The following is a 19,464-nucleotide window of genomic DNA, read 5'->3' on the forward strand; positions in this document are numbered from 1 at the left end:
GAGCTTCCAGCTAATAGGGTGAAAAGTTAGAGGAAGAAGCAAGTTTGAAATTAGGGAACAATAGGCTGTTTTAAGTTTCACATGTTAATGGCACTAGTCGCTTTGTACTACCTAGTATTCGCGTTTACTTAGACATAATAGCTGCATTCTCTAACTATTCGGTTTCTAGTGTGTTGCTGGTCACGATAATAATTTCCAAAATGACCGACGGCTTCTGAAAACATGATTCGAATAAATGGCAACAAAAAGGATAAGATTAGCAATTTCTAGATTTATTCGAAGCCAGGTACCATCAACCAATTTTCCGGTAAACTAATGCGTTGTCCAAGTTTTACAGTATTTACCCGTCCCACTCTAACCTATATACGTCTTAACGCCTCTATATACAACCAACGCCTTGCAGACCTGAAATCACAACTGTACATCGTTGTTGAGCAGCCTTACCTCCTCCCCAGGTTTAAAGGCAGGCATGCCGATATATGGACAACCATCACAGCGGAAAGCATCCCCTAGACTACAATTTCCACAAGACCCGACTTTTCCTTGAACGGTGAAGTCAACTTCTGCGAGATCGTCCGCTCCTAACTTGAGAGTCTGAAGTTTTGCATCTGCATCAGACCGCTTTGCAGCATCTTCTTTCGCTATTCGTTCGGCAAGACCACAGGTACAGTCTTTACAGGCACGGCGACGCTTTCCAACTCTTGGTGCGCATTCGGGTGCTGTGGCAAACTTAGCAAATATTCATTACTAGACTGGTTGCATAAAACTTACGAATAGCAAGGCTCCTGTTCATGTCTTCCTCTGTGAGCAATGTGTCCTCGTCTATAAGCTCATCATCGTCACTCTCCCCTGTGATCATAGGATCGTCAAAATCGTCGCTGAAATCCACAAAGCCTACTCCCGCTGGCTTGTTCTGCGCCTGTACAGGGCCTCCACTTGCCATTGCCGTCGGTGCAGGAACTGGGGGCCCAGCATTCGATACAGCAGATTCCTTTAGTTTCCTCCGTAATTTCAATGGCATAGCTTCACTTGCACTGTAGTTCGGCTTCACCATCCTGCTACCCTCTGCCACCAGGCCTGCAAGTATAGCCTCTCTATGCTCGGCGCCGCCCGTATTCTGGTCAAAAGCGCCATCCTGGGCCTCCAATTTTCCGCCAGGCTTCAAAGCCTGAACAATCTTGCCAAATGCGTCTCTTCCAAGCAGGTCCGATGATTCTTTGCGTGATCCATCCGCATCGGTGAGTATTAATACAAGGTCGTAGGTGGAGTCGGGAAGAGTCACAAGCCCCGCTGACAAGCGATCCAGCATTTGCAAATCCGTGACGGATCGATCATATGTAGAGAGCACATTCCGCAGTCTTTCTTCATGGCTTGATATGGATGGAGGGGCAAGGAGGAGGGCTCTGGCGTTGGGAGAGGGGGGTTTGGTTGTTGGAGGGGATATCGGATTGAAATCGGAGTCGTTATCGATCATGAACGAAGGGGCCATGGTGAAGGGGTTGCAGCGCGTGCAAAACTGGCAGATAGGAGGAAATTTATTTGTGTACCAGCTGCTGGCAACTTTGGGGACGTATGGGTATACAAGTGAATACGATGTTTTGATATTGCGCGGAGATGTAATGGTTGGAAATAATTCCTCGGAACGGATTAAGATGCGGGCGGGTTGGAAATCAGAATTGTACGTCCGTGCGTGCTTGCTCGATCAAGGCTGTCCTCAGGCTGCAGAATGAGGGGCAGAAAGAGGGCAGAAAGAGGCGGATGCTCCCTCGTGTCACCCTCGCCCAGCATCCCTGCCAATCCCGAACAAGGCAAGTACCGTGTACCGTTGCGTCGCGATTACCCCAGATTTCCACCCCCTCCCTCCCCCTTTTCTCTTTGACAACGGCCGGCAAAGAAACGTCACTTGGATGTAACGGCGTATTTTGCTTCAGAGAAATTATTCAACTCCCGTGGTGGGTGAGAACCAAAATTACTCTGCTCTCCCGGTATTAGAAGACAACCACGCAAGCGCGGTCTGATAGTCGGAAGGTTTGAACATCACCTGGGTGGGGATGAGCTGATGCGTAACTCTCCCGATGACACAAGAGCGGCATTCCTGGCGTTGATTGAGTTGGGAAGGCTGATGCAAACTTCATTCGTAGATTATCTTTTCACTTCTGAACGCCCAGTATTGTAGATGCGATCATGATTAGGTTTGTATAACGTTAAACATATATCTTGAAGCCGAATTGTCTGTCCATTCCGAGCATCTTCACCAAATAATGCTCCGCACCGCCGCTTCGAGACAGACAATGGCATCACGCGACTCACGCCAATCATTGCCGCTTACCTCGGGCACCCCCTGCTTCTTGCCTACAACCAGTACTTCTATAGACTTCGATTGCTCATCTCTCCTCCTACCTCCTACCTCATCATACAACATCCATCCATCAATATCAATATCAATCGATACGTACTAATCGCAGTACCAAAGATAATACCATCTCCATCCCATCCACTCAATAGAGCAGAACTATCTTCATCAGTAAGGACATGATTCTCGATCTCTTATGCTGTTTACCCCTCCTCGCGTGATTATTTGTTTCCATTGTGTCAGCCACAGCTTTATACTCTTTGCTAATCAAGCTCAATTGACAGTGGGCAAGACACATAAGATGAATGATCGTGACCATGCCGGTCTCGCTGACGGAACTGCCTCTCCAACTGAACATCTTCCTCGATACTTCGCAAAGGCTGGTTATGTTGACGCCGATCCAAAGAAGACGAAGAAGAATGGCGCAGGCAAGGGCGGATGGTAAGTTCATACTGCTTTCACATACTCGCTCGCTTCTCTCCTTTCATATATGCCTATCTTGCCAGGAACATTTCGTGGATAGCGTGTTAACTTAACACAGGGGAGTCAATGGAGAAGAGGTCCAAGATGAAGGCTTCAATCTTAACAACGCCCGACGCCGTTCCAACAGTAGCAGCTACACTGCAGGTTTGAAAGACTTCAAGACCAAATTTGAGACGGTCGAGACCGAACCAGTTTTTGAGGAGGACATCCACGGCGCTACCGAAGAGGAAGCGGAGTTTTCGGAAGCTCGTCGTGTTAACACAGAGAGTTCCGTTAGCAGTGTCGACGATGATGATAAGAAGAGCCTCTAAGGAGGGGTCGTTGTTCCGAGGTTGTGGTCACTACCCGCCATCCTCAGGGAATAGGGAGGTTTATCTGCCATGTGTTATTGTTATCTGCCGGCGGATGGCAGGCATTGCTCCACCAAACGACATTGCGTCGAAGGACTGGCTCTGTATTAAGACCAGATGTATTATCAAAGTTTAGCTTCCGAAAGGCACAGAGAGTTGCCCAGTAAAATCAATTCAATGTTTAGTTGATGTTTTTCCTCCAAGGTGTTACGGTGACCCCGCATTTGACCAACGATAGTTGACAGCCTAGTGACAATTCGTCAACTTTAACAAGCTCATCTTTAACTATATCAACTATATACACTATCAATACGCTTCGACGACCTTAACCGTCGTCATCACGGATAAAGCTTGAGGCACCCTCGTCGCCGAGGCACTACGATATTGGCTGTTTACCACGCCTTATCCACCACCCCGCAATCGGTTGGATACCCGTTATCAGACCACCCGCAAGCCAAATTTGAAACTTTTATTTATTCATTCTAGTCAAACCATTATTCCGGAACTATGCCTTACAATCTAAAAGGTCGTAATGTCTTAGTGACAGGCGGCTCTAGGTATGTATTCTTCCGCCAATTTCAAGTTCATAAGTGGTGGTCCCAGCGGAGTCATACATTTACGTCTTTTCTGGTTCACTTTCAACTGTAACTTTAAAATGATCCGAATACTTGAGATGAATGACATATAAACTAACTCAAAATGCCTCACGGCATACAGGGGACTTGGCGAGTATATATGTGTTAAATTCGCTGAGGAAGGAGCAAATGTTGCTATCAACTTCTGTGCGAGTGAGGATAGGGCGAAGGGGGTTTTGGGAAAGGTGAAGAGTAAGGGTGTTAAAGGGGTAATTATTGGTGGGGTAAGTTTCTATCTCTTTAATTTTGTTCTTGTCAGTTGAGCTTTTTGATGTTTATGGATGAGATTTGGAGAGGCTAGCTGTTCTAGGTGTTGACTTACTTGGTATATTCGTTTCCAGTGGAGTCAGTTATTGCTTGATCTTTGGTATTCTCTCATCTGTCTACCGGGAAAATGTGCGTTGAACTTTCTACTTATTTTTGCTATACTCATTTGAGATCTCACTCATGTCCGCCTCCTATCACAAGTTTTTAGCTTGAGAGGTGGACTAGTTCTTTACTTGGAGAGTTGGATTAGTAAACGGATGGTAGATGATATTTAAGACAACATGGAGGAAAGTGGCCTGGACAGATTTGACTTATACTTTTCTTTTCTCAAATCGACTTTTACTTGGCCTCGACTGCATCTATCACTTTGACATGTGTTGCGTGACAATAAAAATCGGGCTAATTGCAAACTCTTAGGACATGGCAATCGAAACCTCTTGCACATCTGTAATCCAAGAAACCATATCCCAACTCGGCGGCCTCGACATCATCATAGCCAACGCAGGCTACACCCGCTTCAGCACCTTTTCAGATCTCACAGCCACAACCACCTCGGATTGGGATACCTGTTTTGCTGTAAACATCAAGTCTCTGCACTACCTCCTTCGAGAAGCTCTCTCGACCTTCAATGACAATTCTGAAGGTGGGTGTTTCATCGTGACATCTAGCATTGCGGCAGTGAAGATTGGAGGTAGTTGTGTCCCGTATAATATCACCAAAGCGGCTCAGCTGCAGTGGGTCAAGTGTATGGCGGGGACTCAAGGACCGAAAGTGAGAGTCAATGCTGTGTTGCCGGGATGGTTGGCTACTGAATGGGTAAGTTGAGGAAGAGGGACAGCAGGGAGCGATTTTAGGTGGAACTAATTGCAAGCAGGGTGAGAAGTATACGCCGGAACAGGTTGAGAAGATGAATGAGCAGGCTTGGTTGGGAAAACCGGTAAGCTATGTACTCTTGGGTTAGGACAATAAACTGATAGTGGTGATAGACGGATTTAGATGATTGTGCACAGATTTATGTGGACATTGCGAAGAATGCTTCGATGACAGGACAGAAGATCCAAGTTGGTAAGTTCCCCAAACACTTTTCCAATACACAGTGTGAATCAAAACTTATTCTGTTTAGATTCGGGCCTAGGTGGCTAGCAGGACTGTTGCGTACTTTGAACTCAACAAGCCTCATAGTAAGTTTGAGATACCATTATAGTGCTGCTGGGCTGAGTGCTTGACACACTATGAGAATAACATCAGGGAGAGGAGGAGATGGAAATAACGGAGGGCCGCTGTCCGTATATCTTAGACCTAGCTATACAATATATCGAAATCGTAACGCTGGATAATTGTAGACATCTTGAATTCTTTATATAGAAATGTTTACATTGCTGTCAGGAAGTTATGACCCCGGAAACTAGCTTGGCGAAGTATAAGTGTTAACAAGATTTAATTACCATATATATACGAAAACGCTTCAAGCCTTGATGAAGTTTATAAAGAAAAGAGCACGAAGTCTCGACATGGTATCCCACCATGGAGAACTTTCGTAACGCCAGTATAGCCACATGGGGCAAAGCAGATAACACCTACATCATCAACATCAACGCAGCCACACCATCGCTATCATAAGAAGTGCAAACGACCGACGAAGAAACTAAACGGCTAGTTTGGGATTCTGCTTGGCGGCACCAAGAATGTCATCAACAATTCCCGTCCACAACTCCTTGAGGGCACCAGGCTCTTTGACTTGAGCGGGCAAATGATCTGAGAAGCCAGATGTGAGCTGGCCGATATCAACATCCAGCCCATCATTGCCGACAATTTCGCTCATGGCAGCAGCTAGAACATTATCCGGGTGAGCAGCAATGATGCTAATTTCGGATCTAGGCATAGGTGCATCTAGTTCCTCGGCGGCGTGAAATGAATCAGCGGAACGATTTGGATTGTAATTATCTGGAAGCAGAGGAACGCGAAGTTTCTCGAATGGATTCGCCGGAGGTCCCATATCGATATTGGGGAGGACAAATGATTCAATGGTGCTGGTATCACCACGCACTTGTTTGGGTGCCGAGGTGGTGAAGCCTTGCATCAAAGGGATGAGTTTGGTTGGGAGTTGTGGTCTATGAGCGATATGGTAGGCATGCGAGCCGATTAAGTCATGCGCACCAAGACGTTCGAGCTAGATGGGATCACCATCAGTTCATGGTCACAGGAATGGTCCGAAACTGATGGAGATATTACCTCTGGCTTGCTGCCATTTAATTGGCGTTTGGTGCATTCTGCCTTGAGATCCAGCTTCGAGCGGGGTAGGTGTGCATTTCGTGACTGTGAGGAGAGAAGGGCGGAGGGACGAGCAGCGCTGGGTGTTGATGAGATTCTTCGTACGGCTTGGTTTGTAAACTTGGTCACTGGGGGAGTAACTCGCGACATGATGATTAAGTCTGGATGGATTGCTGATGAAAATGGGTTGAGGCGATGGAAAGGGCGAGAAGGTAGTACGGGTGTACGAGGTGATGGATGACTGGGCTGAGGGGTGAGGGGTGAGGGGGTTTGAACTAACAAAGAAGAAGGTTGAGGGGAGAAGGGGAGAAGGGGGAGCACAGGATTTATATCAGAGCCGACGGGTGGAGATTAGCAGGGTGTGAGACGAGAGAACTGCGATGGATGGGTGTCAGGCACAAGCAATCGTACACGTCGGTACAATAATGCAGTCTACCGCTGTCGAGGCATCGAGATGAGTGTGAGAGCTGAAGCTTGAATCCGTTGACTGAGACCTTCAACCATCCATGCCCTGCTCCCGGACATCCTAAAAGTCGGCTACCAGCCAGCTAAACTCGTGGGGAGAGATCCACTGGCGATCCACTGGCTGATCTAGGGGAGTTCATAGGCCACTTTCTGGGGGGAATGGAAAAGCAGCAACGCGTGTTCTCAACACCTCGAGGACTGGAATGGCAGCACGCTGATTTCTAATGGTGATGCTGCATCTTGAAGAAAGAGAGCAGCAACCCAATTCTTGATTTGAGGTTCCTGAAGCTTCCAGAATAGCTGTTCAAAGTGTAACCCCAACCTTGAGATATCGACATCTGTCATGTTGGACTGCCACCACCACCGCCGTTTGCACCATTCCACGCCGCGGGCCCAGGAAATGATATTGACCGCCGCCTTACGCCTCCCTACGCCCCGCCGTCCAAGCTTCAGCGGGACTCAACGTTATGCGACCCTCGGGCGGTGAGTGCCAGAGTAACAGCGTTCCCTCACCTCTGATATCCACCACTTCCACCAGACCTCAAGCTTCTCGAGCATTCGCCTAACCACTTCGTAACTCTTCTAAGTTCTAGCGGCCGAGACATGCTTAATCTTTCCATATCCCATCGCCCAATTCATGACCCAACTCTCGCCGTGCTTGATCATTCGTCCAGCTCCCCTGTCATTTACCCTGGGAGCAGGATATCTCCATAGCTTACGGCCGACTGCCGTTCTAACGATGCTTGGCAGGTCCAGATTAAACTCCGTCGACCACCATCCTGGGTCGACGAGTCTTGATTCTGCGTTTTTGCCGGACCTTTTTGGGAAAGAAAGATAACATCTATGCAACCGCATTCCTCCTATTGTACTGTATCGTCTTCAAGAATTCAGCATTAGAAAGCCGGTGCATTTCGTTCAGATACGCCAGATTCGATATTTATGATGTTGGAAGCATTCCTTCTCACGCTTTACGCTTTACATCCTCAGGAGGTCACGGAATTCGTCACACCATTCAAGTGACAGATTTTTTTTTCAAACTGATTAGATTCAAATCCGCCTAATGTTTCCCACTGTCATCCACCGATGAGTGCATGTTGTTATCTGAAAGGGTATCATCTATCCTCAACTCATATCGCGCTCCACAAGACAAAGCGTCAAAAGCCTGCACATATGCCATGTACGGTGGTACCATATGTACAGGAAAAAGCCAAACCGTCGCTGAACGCCAGTAAGTGCAACAGGTACGCCACGCCTAGAAATGTATTATCCCACCAGCCACCCATAGGGCCTCCCGAAAAATCCGTCCGTAAATTTTGCGTCATACTCTGTATCCCAAGTCTCACCTATTTGGGACATGATCTTGACCATTCCAGCATTTTGCAACTCATATCCTCTGAAATTGCAGATTTCTTCCACCTGGCTAAAGATATGCCCATCATCGATATTTATCATTCAGTCTGTTTTCCAGTGGCTTGTGAGAGACCCATCGAGGTCTTCTTTGCCAATGTAAAGCTCCACAGCATATAGAGCCATGGTGGCTACAACATTGATCCATCGCCAGACATTGCCGCCCGCGTCCCCACCCTGCATGGTCCACCATTCGACATCATTTCCTTCCGCCGACGTCGTAGAGAAATGTTGCATCAGCAAGCTCGTATAGACCGCAACGAGAATACTGGGGCTAAACCAGCTCAATAAGCCCATGATGCGGTTTGCTCCATCACTATCATCGAAGCTTGGCTCCTCCGACAATGCTCGAGCTCCCGATGCATTGATGGCTGGAATGATGCGGGTAGCGGCATAGAAAACAAAAGTTCTATACGCAAGAGATATGATGACCGACGGCGTGATCGTCTGGAAAGCAGCCCAAAGGAAGGTGAAGCCCGAATGAACCGCCGAAGGTAGGGTAGATAGCACGTATACCAGAGTGGAGTATGAGGCCATGATGATTGGAGGAAAGGGTGGAAATTCTGGTTGTGCTGGGGGCGCCGCCGTCTCTGGTACAGACGTTGGAAGATAATCCGTGAAAATTTGATAGATGCACAGCACCACGTAAGCAAAGAGCAATGAGCTCTCCACGGGGTTTCCTCGTCCACTTCCTATTCCCCAAGCGCAGAGGAAAACAGCACAGGTGACTGTGGCTCCGATAAGTAGAGCGTCCACGTTTGAGATCTCGGGAAAGTTGGTGATCCTCCAGAGGAAATAGACGGAGCTGGAAATAATGGATGCAGACAAGACCAGAAGCCCAATCATCCACGTATCGCTTCGCCCACGATTTACCAGCCATCTAGTGACCTGGCCGGCAGCCTGAATGACCAATAAGCTGCAGAAACCTTCTGCCAACTGAAAGAGAGGTGTGGAATATCTCAGTAGCTTATCCCACGTCCCTACAGTGAGCATCTCCAAGAGACCACCGGCTCCAAACACCCAGTCTTTAACGCTTGTGTCATGAGCTCTCTTGTGGTCAAAGGTCCTCGCAACCCAACCACCGCTCGCATTGGCATCGACAGCAAAACGGTTCATGCTCCATATCAACAGCCCCGGCACCAATATCCACTGAGACAATCCCACTGCATGTCCCAATGCCCACCGCACCCTCGAGTTGTCAGGCGTAGCTAGCTGGAGTGTTGAATAAAAAAAGTAAAAGCTACACAATGATTAGCTGAAGACTGCCAACTCAGATACCTGTTTTGCTTACTAGAAGAGGCTCAGAGAAAATGCCAGCCCACAGTCCCTCCCCCCAACATCAAAGGCAATAGGGATAGAGAGGATGATGGAGAGGAGGAAAACTGCTGAAGAAACAACCCGAAAGAACCACATCAGCGCGGAGTGCGCCCAGGCGAGCGTAGAAGCGCGCCCAGTAGATCTGTTTTATATTCCAGATTGCGTCGTCGCAGTGTCTGGTAAGAAGAAGATGGCGATCTGTGTCGGCCGGTGATTCCACCTGTATTCCTGTGTGTGTTCTTTTTGGATGTATGGCTCGAGTTGCCTCTGTGCTGCTGCTTGATCCGAGGCAGTATCCTTGTGGTGTGACCAGCCTGAAATCTGCTTATCGGGGTTTTATCGAGGAGAGACGGTTTCGTGCAACGCTGGTAGAGCGGGTATGTCCTGCTGGATGGTGCGAGAAAAACAGCAGTGTCTAGATGTGCTAAAATCCGGGAAATCAGAGCAGGGGAAAGTCAAACCTATTGATGATGGCCGGAGAAGAGGCTGCAAAATGTAGGTACTAGGAAGTCTGGGTGTGATTTGCTGTCGCGTGCTGGGGGTTGTGGATTTCGAGATTCAAGTCCAAGATCTGGCCGACGGGTAAAAGCAGGCACGTTTTTGATTGGCACGCGGCTTCTGGAGAAAACAAGAAAGTTGGTAGCTCAGGTACGCTCTGTATGAGAAAGCCAAATACAAGATATCTAGGACGGTGACAATTGTTTGAGGAGAATGAAGGGGATGTTGCTTTTCTTGAAGTGCCAGCTGTAGAAATAAATCGCTGAAGACGGCGGTGTGAAGCTCGTGAAAATGCCCCACCAAAATTATGCCCCACTCCACCGTCCAGATGGAGGGCTCTTCTGGCGTCAATTCAGCTCGCGGGACAAGACTTGACTAAAGCTAACAGAATCAACACAACACAAAAACGTACTTGATACTTGCATGCTACGCGGCATCTTCAAAATGGCAGAGTCAGCGACAAAGAGACTCAAGATCTCCCCCGTCACGATCGGCACCCACAATGGTCACTTCCACGCGGATGAGGCCCTCGCTGTGTACATGCTTCGACTCCTCCCTACCTATAACGATAGCAAGCTCATCCGTACGCGCGATCCGGCTCTTCTCGATACCTGCCACACGGTGGTAGATGTTGGCGGAGAATACGACGCTGCAAAAGAAAGATATGACCATCATCAGCGGACTTTCAATACCACATTCCCCAACCGTCCTACGAAGCTGTCATCCGCTGGTTTAGTTTACATGCACTTTGGGAAGGCTATTATTGCACAGAAACTGGGAGTCGCCGAGGATGCCGAGGAAGTTAGCGTTATTTGGGAGAAGATTTACACCAGCTTTATTGAAGCGTTGGATGCTCACGACAATGGAATATCTGCTTACGATCCCAAGGCGATCTCCGCGGCAGGCTTAGAAAAAAGATTCAGTGATGGTGGTTTCTCTCTAGGTGCTATGGTATCAAGACTGAACCCAAATTGGAACGACCCAACACCTTCGGATCCTGTGCAGGCACAAGCGGCGGAAGACGAGAAATTTCTAGTCGCGAGTGCTCGGATGGGAGAGGAATTTTCGCGAGATTTAGATTACTACACCAAATCGTGGTTACCTGCAAGGGAAATTGTCCACAAGGCATACCAGAAGCGCTTGGAGCACGATCCCCAAGGACGGATTTTGGTGTTCGATGGGCAGTCCGTTCCCTGGAAAGATCATCTTTACACGCTTGAGGAGAAGGAAGGTGGCGAGGCAAAGATTCTTTATGTTTTATACCCAGAAAAGCCGGTGCCAGATGCTAAGTGGAGGATTCAGTGCGTACCAGTTACCAAGGACTCCTTCGAAAGTAGAAAGCCGTTGCCAGAGGCATGGAGAGGGTTCAGAGATGACGAATTGAGCGGTATCACTGGCGTTGATGGAGGCGTCTTCGTTCATGCGGCTGGATTCATTGGCGGTAACAAGACTTTCGAGGGTGCTAAGACTATGGCCGTGAAGGCGCTTGATATTTAGAGTGGCTATCTGATTGCCCGCAGGTAAAGCATTGTAAGGCGTTGGAGGGGGGAATTCAAAAGCAAGAAATAGCACACTTGTCACAGGGAATCCAACGAATTGTTATCTCAGATTCGACGGAAATAGTAATTCTGCTCGAAAAGTACTACACACGTGAAAAGTCGTCTCAAAAAACTAAAACGCAAGATGCAGTCGTTAAGAAAGCAACATGTACAGCTAAAGCCCTCATTCCTACCCATGATCCATAAATTCACCGTGAAACGCCAGTTTCCCATCCCATCAATCGTAATCTCCTGCGACAAACTCCACACACTGCCCAATTTCATAGCCAAGAGAAGCCCAATCATCTTCTGATAGGAATGCCCTCCTTCATAGGTGGAGGACTAACACTTTCGTTAAGTCGACCGGCAATCTTGGCCTTATCATCTTGTTCGTCGATACTGGTCTCCCGGTTCAAGAAGCTGCTTTCTTTGACAGGACTTCCGCTTGGCAAACCAGCTGTGCTACCAGAGTGGACGACATTGCCATTTCCGCTGCCTCCTTGATTCGGGTTGCCTACGCCCGGCGACGAGAGATGGGGAATATTTTCGGGAAGAGGATGTTGAGAGCCTACACTGCCGGTATCAACGGAGCTGGCTTTACCTGCTTTCGACAAAGCGTAATCGCCTGAGTCGAAGTATTTGCGCTCCTTGAGGTGTTTGGCCAAGTGGTCGGATTTGGAGGGGAGCTTTCCGTAAAGGCGAAAGAGTCGTTGCTCGTCAGGGGATAGAGACTGTATAAGGTCGTCAACGTAAATTACACATTCGAGATCGAGCGCTGTGCGGTGCCAAGGGTGCAGCTACTTACGTTGATATCAACCTTGTTCTTTTGGTGGGGGTTGAGAGCCATTGTGTTGATGAGGTTGCGGGGTATGAAGTCTTGAGATGGGGTGGATGATGTGCGAAGCTGGGGAATCGCCTTCTTCGAGGGAAAAGATCGCAAAAGTGCTCAGAAGCTCGATTATCGCGGCTCGAAAGTGTTGTTTATGCGCTTGGGTTGTCCACGACGACTACTTTTGCCGTCCAAACAATTATCCTTGTCTTTAATACCAGCAACAAAGATGATCGCTCCACTTCGAGAGTTGGTCACACTGCGGCGTCCTCGTGAATTTCTTCGGTGGTTATGGTATCAATCAATTTATAATGTGACTGTAGCAGGAGATGAAATCGGGTTTGAAAGCTTGTGAATGGTCTAGAGCAGAAGATGTGAGAGGGTTCGAGGAGGGGTCGGTGGATGAAATATGGCACTAACAGCTCGACGGGTCTGGGGTGGAGTTAAAATCGCTTAGCCTAGGGAAACTTTTTGATGCGTAGCAAATGTTGTGTTGCAGTGAATAATTCATCAACGACAGTCACTGGTAAAGTAAACTGCCTTGGATCTTCTCCCAGATCAATAAAACAGCTAGCTGTAAGAATATTCTTGGAAATCCCGAACCCCGCAATTGAAGCCCACTGACGGAATCCCAGATTTAGAAGATCTTCAGTGGGCTAAGCTCGTCACAAGACACATTGTCCAAACTTTTTCAACCGTTTCCCTAGTAGACAGGTTTTGTAATAAGGAAATCTCGCCGTAATCACAAATTAGGCCAGTGTATGATTTCTTTCTCAAATTCAGCCGAAGCATACTAAGCTCTCAAGCATTCTTGAGCTACAACATCACTTTCAACAGTGTAAACACCCCCAATATTCATTGGGCTTAGCGTGCGACACACACTCCCCCTATCTAGAAAGGAACTCGGTCACATACTGGTTGGTTTTGGCGGGTAAGATCAATTTCAACTTACTCAGAATGGCGGGCAAAACGTACGTCGTTGAGCATCTAGATGACGAGCTTGGTCCCTGGTCAGAGTTAGAGTATCTCACTATCGCAAAAGAATGTCATGAAGCAGGAGCGCGGTTCTGCTTATCTTCCGTACCTTCAAATCTTGTATTACCAGAGACTTTAAAGGCAGCGCCCGGTTTGACAGCAGAGGGGGAAAGCGTTGAAGTCTTGTACGCTGACAAGAAGTCCCGTGTCTGCTTGTTGGACCCCTCAGCGAGCAAAGAATTGAGCCCAGAGGATAGCGACGCATTTGAGATATTTCTGTTTGGAGGAATTCTGGGTATGTTATGTTGCTCTCCAGATTTGGTGCCTTTCATTGACCATATATAGGGGATGATCCGCCTAGAGGTTCGTCCCTCGAGATATCCCTATTGACCACAATTAAGGCATGCCAGATCGAACGTCGGAACTGAGGAAGAAAGGATATGAGAACCGCCGGCTTGGTCCTAAGCAGATGACTACAGATACTGCTGTAAGGGTAACAAGAATGATCATTCAGGACAAGTGTAAGGAGAATCCCAACTTTGCTATTGAAATCTTCTGAGGTTGATACTCTAGTACCGCTCGATAAGATTCCGTACGTAGATGATCCAGAATTACGGGTTAACAAGAATGAAAGCACCGAAATGCCGTTTCGATATGTCGTAGGTGCGAATGGGGAGCCAATAATGCCAGAAGTAAGTCTCAACTTGAAGAGTAATTCCAGACTCTACAACTAAATGCACGTAGGGCATGGTCGAATTGATAAAGAAGGATACCGAGAAAGGATTTGGAGACTTGTTCTGAAAGTTTCGTCATGTCACTTTGCCAACTGAAGTGTCCGTACATAGGATTCGGTGAGAAATCATGAAAAAAGCACTTAGCCGAGATGGGAGAGATGTATGGATTGTATCTTCTCGACCTGTTTGGAAATTTTGACCGTTGTTGCAGATGGTGCTGGTGCCTCTCAAACTGGCTGATGGGCGGCGGGAAGTCCAGGTCCGAGCAAGTTTGTAACACGTCAAAAAGGAGAAGCCGTCAATTTCTGCTTACTTCGAAAGCAATGTCGTGAGCTGGCTTTAATTACAGGGGAATAAAAAGAGTAGTTGACAATGAAAAGCAGTGTCAAAAGTCTTTGAATTATGAATTGACACTACTGTGACAAACGGAAAGGCAGACATGTGGACGTAAATGTCAATGCGAAAGCTATTCGAAGATCTGAGGACGCAGCTGTCATGGATGGTGCCAAGATGAGGAAGGGGTTGTGGCTTAGGGAGGCTGACCAGGATGCCTCGCCCTTCTGTACTGGGGCCGCGAATCTTGTCGGTCAAAAAGAACAAAGCAGTTCGCAACTATTATTGTCTACCTAAATAATCGACCTTGAGAATTGGATCGCCGACGCTTCGAAGACTGAGATATATTCACGTTAAAGCGTGCAGCGTATACCACATCAATCGAACCCAGAAGTCATTGAGACGACCGCCTTGCAACGCCTCGCGGCAGCTAAAATCCGATACCCGGAAGACCACATCTTCATTTCACAACAACATATTCGAATACCTTCCGCATCACCGCCAGCTTTTGATGGGTTGGTGACTACAACTCGCGATCAGCGCGCTCCCCGGATATCCTCCCCTCAATACCTGAATCGACATCGAGATGCGATTCTCCTCATATACCGCTGGGCAATCATGCTCAGTGGCTGGCTCGAGGATAGTTACGATATGGGGTCTACTATCAATGTCCTTGATGCTATCCACTAGCTGGGCTGCAGACAAGACTGCAGCAGATTATTTCGTACATTCGCTGCCAGGTGCTCCCGATGGACCGTTACTTAAAATGCATGCTGGGTAAGTTACTGCGATGTATCACCTTGGAAAGAACGTCGCTGATGTTATCTGCCACAGACACGTTGAAGTTACCCCAGAGCATGGCGGCAACATGTTCTTTTGGCACTGGCAGAACAGGCATATCGCAAATAAGCAGCGCACTGTAATATGGCTGAACGGCGGGCCAGGTTGTAGTTCTGAGGATGGAGCTTTGATGGAAGTCGGCCCTTATCGGGTGAGGGACGAATCGCATGGCCCAAACCTCGAATACAACCCAGGCTCCTGGGACGAATTTGCCAATCTTATGTTTGTAGACAACCCGGTGGGCACAGGCTATAGTTATGTCAACAGCGACAGCTATGTCCATGAGCTTCCTGAAATGGCGGCACAGTTCGTCAAGTTCTTGGAAAAGTGGTTTGCGATATTCCCTGAGTACGAACACGATGATGTATGTATTGGAGTGCCTTGGGTATTTTACCTCGATACAGTACTAACAGATCTCAGTTATACCTTGCCGGCGAATCTTATGCTGGCCAGCACATTCCATACATTGCAAAAGCAATCCTTGACAGGAACAAAGCTGGTGCAGCGCACCCATGGCAGCTGAAAGGAATGCTAATTGGAAATGGTTGGATTGCTCCGGAAGAGCAATACAAGGCATACTTGTCATACGCCTATGAGAAAGGCATTGTCCAGCGTGATAGTGCCCTTGCGAAACGACTCGAATCTCAGCAGGCCATCTGCTTGGCAGCACTCGATGAGGAGGGCGGACGAGACCGTGTTGATTTGGCAAAGTGCGAGCAGGTGCTCCAGGACATTCTGCGAGAAACACAGATCAAGGGTCCTGATGGCCAGATGCAATGTTTGAACATGTACGATGTCAGACTGAGGGACTCTTACCCGAGTTGTGGAATGAACTGGCCACCGGATCTTAGCAATGTGACGCCTTACCTTCGTCGCAAGGACGTGACGCAGGCGCTTCATCTCGATGCCGGCAAAAACACTGGATGGACTGAGTGCAACGGTGCTGTGGGAGGTGCTTTTAGAGCAAGCACATCCAAACCATCCATTCAGATCTTGCCCGATTTAATTGCGGAGGTTCCGACTGTTCTTTTCTCTGGAGCGGAAGATCTGATTTGCAATCACATTGGAACCGAAGAATTGATCAACAACATGCAATGGAACGGCGGAAAAGGGTTTGAACTCTCGCCCGGTACTTGGGCTCCTCGTCGCAATTGGGAGTTTGAAGGAGAGCAAGCTGGGTTTTACCAAGAAGCCCGGAACTTGACCTACGTTTTGTTTTATAATTCATCTCATATGGTGCCGTTCGACTATGCTCGACGAACAAGAGATATGCTTGACCGTTTCCTAGGTGTCGATATTGCTAGCATAGGCGGCGAGCCTACCGATAGTCGAATTGACGGCGAAAAGGGTCTCGAGACATCAGTCGGTGGTCATCCTAACAGCACTGCTGCTCAGGAAGCTGCGCAAGTTAAGATTGACGAGGCCAAGTGGCATGCGTATTATAAGTCTGGAGAAGTTGTATTGGTTCTTGTCATCATAGCGGCTGCGGGCTGGGGATATTTTGTCTGGAGAGATCGTAGAAAACGGGCAGGGTATAAAGGCGTTTTTGGCGGAGAGTCTTCGCTATCACTTGGTGGCTCTCGTGGGGGCGGTCGCGGTCTAGACAACCTCAGATCCAAAAGAACGGGACGCGATGTTGAAGCGGCGGATTTTGATGAGAGTGAGCTCGACGAATTGCATGTTCGCACTCCTACGCATGACATGGAACAAGATAGATATAGCATCGGTAGCGACGACGAAGAAGGCGGGGAGAAGCCTGGGAACGGTCACGCTATCAAGAAGAAGAACGGATTGTAGTAGTACATTCGCTCGCTATTTACAAAGGAAGAGCTACAGCATGGGCTTTGTACTACTTTATGGCGTTTTTATAAACCCTGGTTAAAACATCAGGGACTAGTTTGAAAATAAGACTTACACTTTCTTATATTCTGTGCACATTGCTGGTTCCTGAAAATTTAGACATGATAGCAAGATTGTGATATTTCAACTGGGGTGTTGAGAATCCAACTTGTTCTCAAATGACCCTTTCTATTTAGATTCCCAACCTATTGTGGTATTTCGCTGATAGAACAAATAAACCTGAACGCCTTCCGCCATCGATTCTTGCTTCGTTAATGAAATATGCATTTGGTACATGATATTGGCTTTTATTCTCCTAACCCAGAAATGTGGCCGGTTTCCCCATAGATAAACATACCGATTACTCTATCGCTTTTTCACACTTGGTCTTGGTTTGCACTCTTCACCATTCACCGGATGCATCATAACCTTATTCGGATACTGGGGAGTGTTACTTGCGTAGCCTTTACTCCAGTCATAACTGACGGCATAAGCAAAGATGGTCCCATCGTGATTGAAAGCTGTGGCTGAGATACGTCCCCCCCGTCGTCGGGTAGCCCTTTAGCCTGTGTTTCGCGATTCCATCCCAGAAATGAAATGTGCCGTCTGAGCCTGCTGTACTGAAAGTGCCGTGAATTGGGTGATATGATATTGCGTTCACCGAGTAAACGTTCGTCATGTTATTCTGTGGTGGGTCACGGTGGCATTTAAATGAGAAATTGGAGCTGTGATATTTGATTAGTAAACACGAACGAGCGCCAGAAGAACACGCTTACCTAGAATCCTTTTCCTCAACGTACTGAATGGCACATCGACCCTCAATACTTCCAACAGCAAAACCAGTAGCATCCGGAAAACAGCTGACTACTCTCGTCTGCCATTTCAGAGGACTCTGCAAGGTTTTGTAAATTTTAGACGGATCGCTCAGGTTTACAATGTTGATATATCGATCAGCAGTCCCCACAACTAATAGGTTTTTTTGCACATCCATCGTATAAACTCGCTCCTGACACTGGATCGTGCCGACTGGTGTCGAAGCACGCAAGTCCCAGTATTTGATAGTCTTGTCCCATGAACCAGTCACAATCATCGGCGCATTGGCAGATTCGTGCGTGAAGTAACGGACGCATCGAATAGGCTGATCGTGTACAGCAACTTGTGTTGCGACAGTTGTATTTCCAGAACCCAAATCCATCAGTCTTGCAGCTTTGTCCGCGCCCGCTGAAACCACGTTCTTCCCGTCCTAGCTTGAATTAGCATGAGTTTGCCATTTGTGCGGGACAAAGTAACCTACAGGCGACCAGTGGCAGCTCAAAGACGGGCCCTCATGTTCATATAGCGCCTTACCTTCGCTGCCTCCACTTGCATTAATCTCGTATATCCTGACTTTATTATCCCAGGATGTTAGCGCCAAATGGTTGCTGACTGGAGAGAAGCAAAGATCCGAGATGCTGTCTTGAGGAGGTTGGGTGAGAGCTACATCCTTCGAAAGGTCGCCCAAAGTGTTTGCCTGGGAAGTGCTGCTGGATCCGAAAAGACCAGACATTGTGCCTTTTTACAAATTCGAATTATTGAGAGGTGATTTATGTACTTGCGTAGGTAGCGATCCGTAGAGACAGTGCATATGACCTCGGTGGTTGTCTTTCAGAGGAGCAACAACTCTTTCAAAGAATGTCGAGGTCGCGCCGAAAGCAGTAGCTCGCTGTTGCGAAATAATCCTTGTCGCGTTCCATGCACGTGCCATGGTGGCTTCTGCTTTAGCGCCACTCGCTTAACCAGAGCTACAATAGAAAATTCTCAGTTTCCGACTTTTCTTCCTCAACTTCTCGCTCAAAGAATCGCATTCAAAGCTCACAAACGGAAACATCTTTTCGAAGGTCTTTCACCAGCAATGGTCACTCGCGCTTTGGGAGAAAGTCCCCGGACAACCTTCCTTTGAGAAGGACTGCGGAAACGCGCCGCCATAGAAGCACTTTGCGGCTTACTCCTATTATCAATTCTCTCTCTTTCCTCCATCCTTACACCGTCTGTACCGCCTGTCTACCGAAGCAGTGAACGATGGTCGAACCATGGAGACCATACGGACGATGATATGAGTCTGAGCTCCTTGTGTAAAACCTTCGGGATCTGTGGAGGTGGATTCGTGGGAGTTGTTGGGTCTGTTCTTGGGTAGAGAGGGATGTCTTGGTAACTGGAATCATTTTCGTCGAGATCGATAGTTATTGCGATTGCTTCTTCTTTGGTTGAAGTAACTCGATGGGGCTCATTCTTGATGCGAGAAGTTCCCGTCCTTTTGGGCCCATAGCTTATTGAAAAGCGGACACTGCTTC

General features: G+C 47.9%; 10 protein-coding genes across 10 annotated transcripts; 5 read left to right on the forward strand and 5 right to left on the reverse strand.

Moving 5' to 3' along the window:
* Positions 1-411: 411 nt before the first annotated feature.
* Positions 412-1,489, reverse strand: GLAREA_10180 (uncharacterized protein; the record flags this gene model as incomplete). Its single annotated transcript, XM_008080230.1, has 2 exons — positions 412-719; positions 772-1,489. The coding sequence occupies 2 exons, from the start codon at positions 1,487-1,489 to the stop codon at positions 412-414; spliced, it is 1,026 nt and encodes a 341-aa protein (XP_008078421.1).
* A 772-nt stretch (positions 1,490-2,261) lies between these two features.
* GLAREA_10181 (uncharacterized protein) lies at positions 2,262-3,147 on the forward strand (the record flags this gene model as incomplete). Its single annotated transcript, XM_008080231.1, has 3 exons — positions 2,262-2,361; positions 2,638-2,794; positions 2,895-3,147. The coding sequence occupies 3 exons, from the start codon at positions 2,262-2,264 to the stop codon at positions 3,145-3,147; spliced, it is 510 nt and encodes a 169-aa protein (XP_008078422.1).
* Positions 3,148-3,693: 546 nt separating this feature from the next.
* Positions 3,694-5,231, forward strand: GLAREA_10182 (NAD(P)-binding Rossmann-fold containing protein; the record flags this gene model as incomplete). Its single annotated transcript, XM_008080232.1, has 6 exons — positions 3,694-3,743; positions 3,904-4,045; positions 4,506-4,904; positions 4,963-5,025; positions 5,075-5,153; positions 5,212-5,231. The coding sequence occupies 6 exons, from the start codon at positions 3,694-3,696 to the stop codon at positions 5,229-5,231; spliced, it is 753 nt and encodes a 250-aa protein (XP_008078423.1).
* A 502-nt stretch (positions 5,232-5,733) lies between these two features.
* On the reverse strand, positions 5,734-6,509 carry GLAREA_10183 (uncharacterized protein; the record flags this gene model as incomplete). The annotated part of the gene is made up of 2 exons (XM_008080233.1): positions 5,734-6,258; positions 6,321-6,509. The coding sequence occupies 2 exons, from the start codon at positions 6,507-6,509 to the stop codon at positions 5,734-5,736; spliced, it is 714 nt and encodes a 237-aa protein (XP_008078424.1).
* A 1,767-nt stretch (positions 6,510-8,276) lies between these two features.
* Positions 8,277-9,347, reverse strand: GLAREA_10184 (uncharacterized protein; the record flags this gene model as incomplete). Its single annotated transcript, XM_008080234.1, has 1 exon — positions 8,277-9,347. One exon carries the CDS (start codon positions 9,345-9,347, stop codon positions 8,277-8,279), a length of 1,071 nt encoding a protein of 356 aa, XP_008078425.1.
* Positions 9,348-10,490: 1,143 nt separating this feature from the next.
* Positions 10,491-11,543, forward strand: GLAREA_10185 (uncharacterized protein; the record flags this gene model as incomplete). The annotated part of the gene is made up of 1 exon (XM_008080235.1): positions 10,491-11,543. The coding sequence occupies one exon, from the start codon at positions 10,491-10,493 to the stop codon at positions 11,541-11,543; it is 1,053 nt and encodes a 350-aa protein (XP_008078426.1).
* A 343-nt stretch (positions 11,544-11,886) lies between these two features.
* On the reverse strand, positions 11,887-12,431 carry GLAREA_10186 (uncharacterized protein; the record flags this gene model as incomplete). Its single annotated transcript, XM_008080236.1, has 2 exons — positions 11,887-12,315; positions 12,390-12,431. The coding sequence occupies 2 exons, from the start codon at positions 12,429-12,431 to the stop codon at positions 11,887-11,889; spliced, it is 471 nt and encodes a 156-aa protein (XP_008078427.1).
* Positions 12,432-13,370: 939 nt separating this feature from the next.
* On the forward strand, positions 13,371-14,189 carry GLAREA_10187 (uncharacterized protein; the record flags this gene model as incomplete). The annotated part of the gene is made up of 5 exons (XM_008080237.1): positions 13,371-13,683; positions 13,734-13,751; positions 13,799-13,909; positions 13,962-14,080; positions 14,133-14,189. The coding sequence occupies 5 exons, from the start codon at positions 13,371-13,373 to the stop codon at positions 14,187-14,189; spliced, it is 618 nt and encodes a 205-aa protein (XP_008078428.1).
* Positions 14,190-15,122: 933 nt separating this feature from the next.
* On the forward strand, positions 15,123-17,092 carry GLAREA_10188 (alpha/beta-Hydrolase; the record flags this gene model as incomplete). Its single annotated transcript, XM_008080238.1, has 3 exons — positions 15,123-15,232; positions 15,290-15,659; positions 15,716-17,092. 3 exons carry the CDS (start codon positions 15,123-15,125, stop codon positions 17,090-17,092), a joined length of 1,857 nt encoding a protein of 618 aa, XP_008078429.1.
* Positions 17,093-17,500: 408 nt separating this feature from the next.
* GLAREA_10189 (WD40 repeat-like protein) lies at positions 17,501-18,680 on the reverse strand (the record flags this gene model as incomplete). The annotated part of the gene is made up of 4 exons (XM_008080239.1): positions 17,501-17,615; positions 17,671-17,859; positions 17,911-18,377; positions 18,429-18,680. 4 exons carry the CDS (start codon positions 18,678-18,680, stop codon positions 17,501-17,503), a joined length of 1,023 nt encoding a protein of 340 aa, XP_008078430.1.
* Positions 18,681-19,464: the final 784 nt, after the last annotated feature.

Source organism: Glarea lozoyensis (genome assembly GCF_000409485.1).
Source record: "Glarea lozoyensis ATCC 20868 chromosome Unknown GLAREA13, whole genome shotgun sequence".
In the NCBI taxonomy this organism is placed as follows: domain Eukaryota; kingdom Fungi; phylum Ascomycota; class Leotiomycetes; order Helotiales; family Helotiaceae; genus Glarea; species Glarea lozoyensis.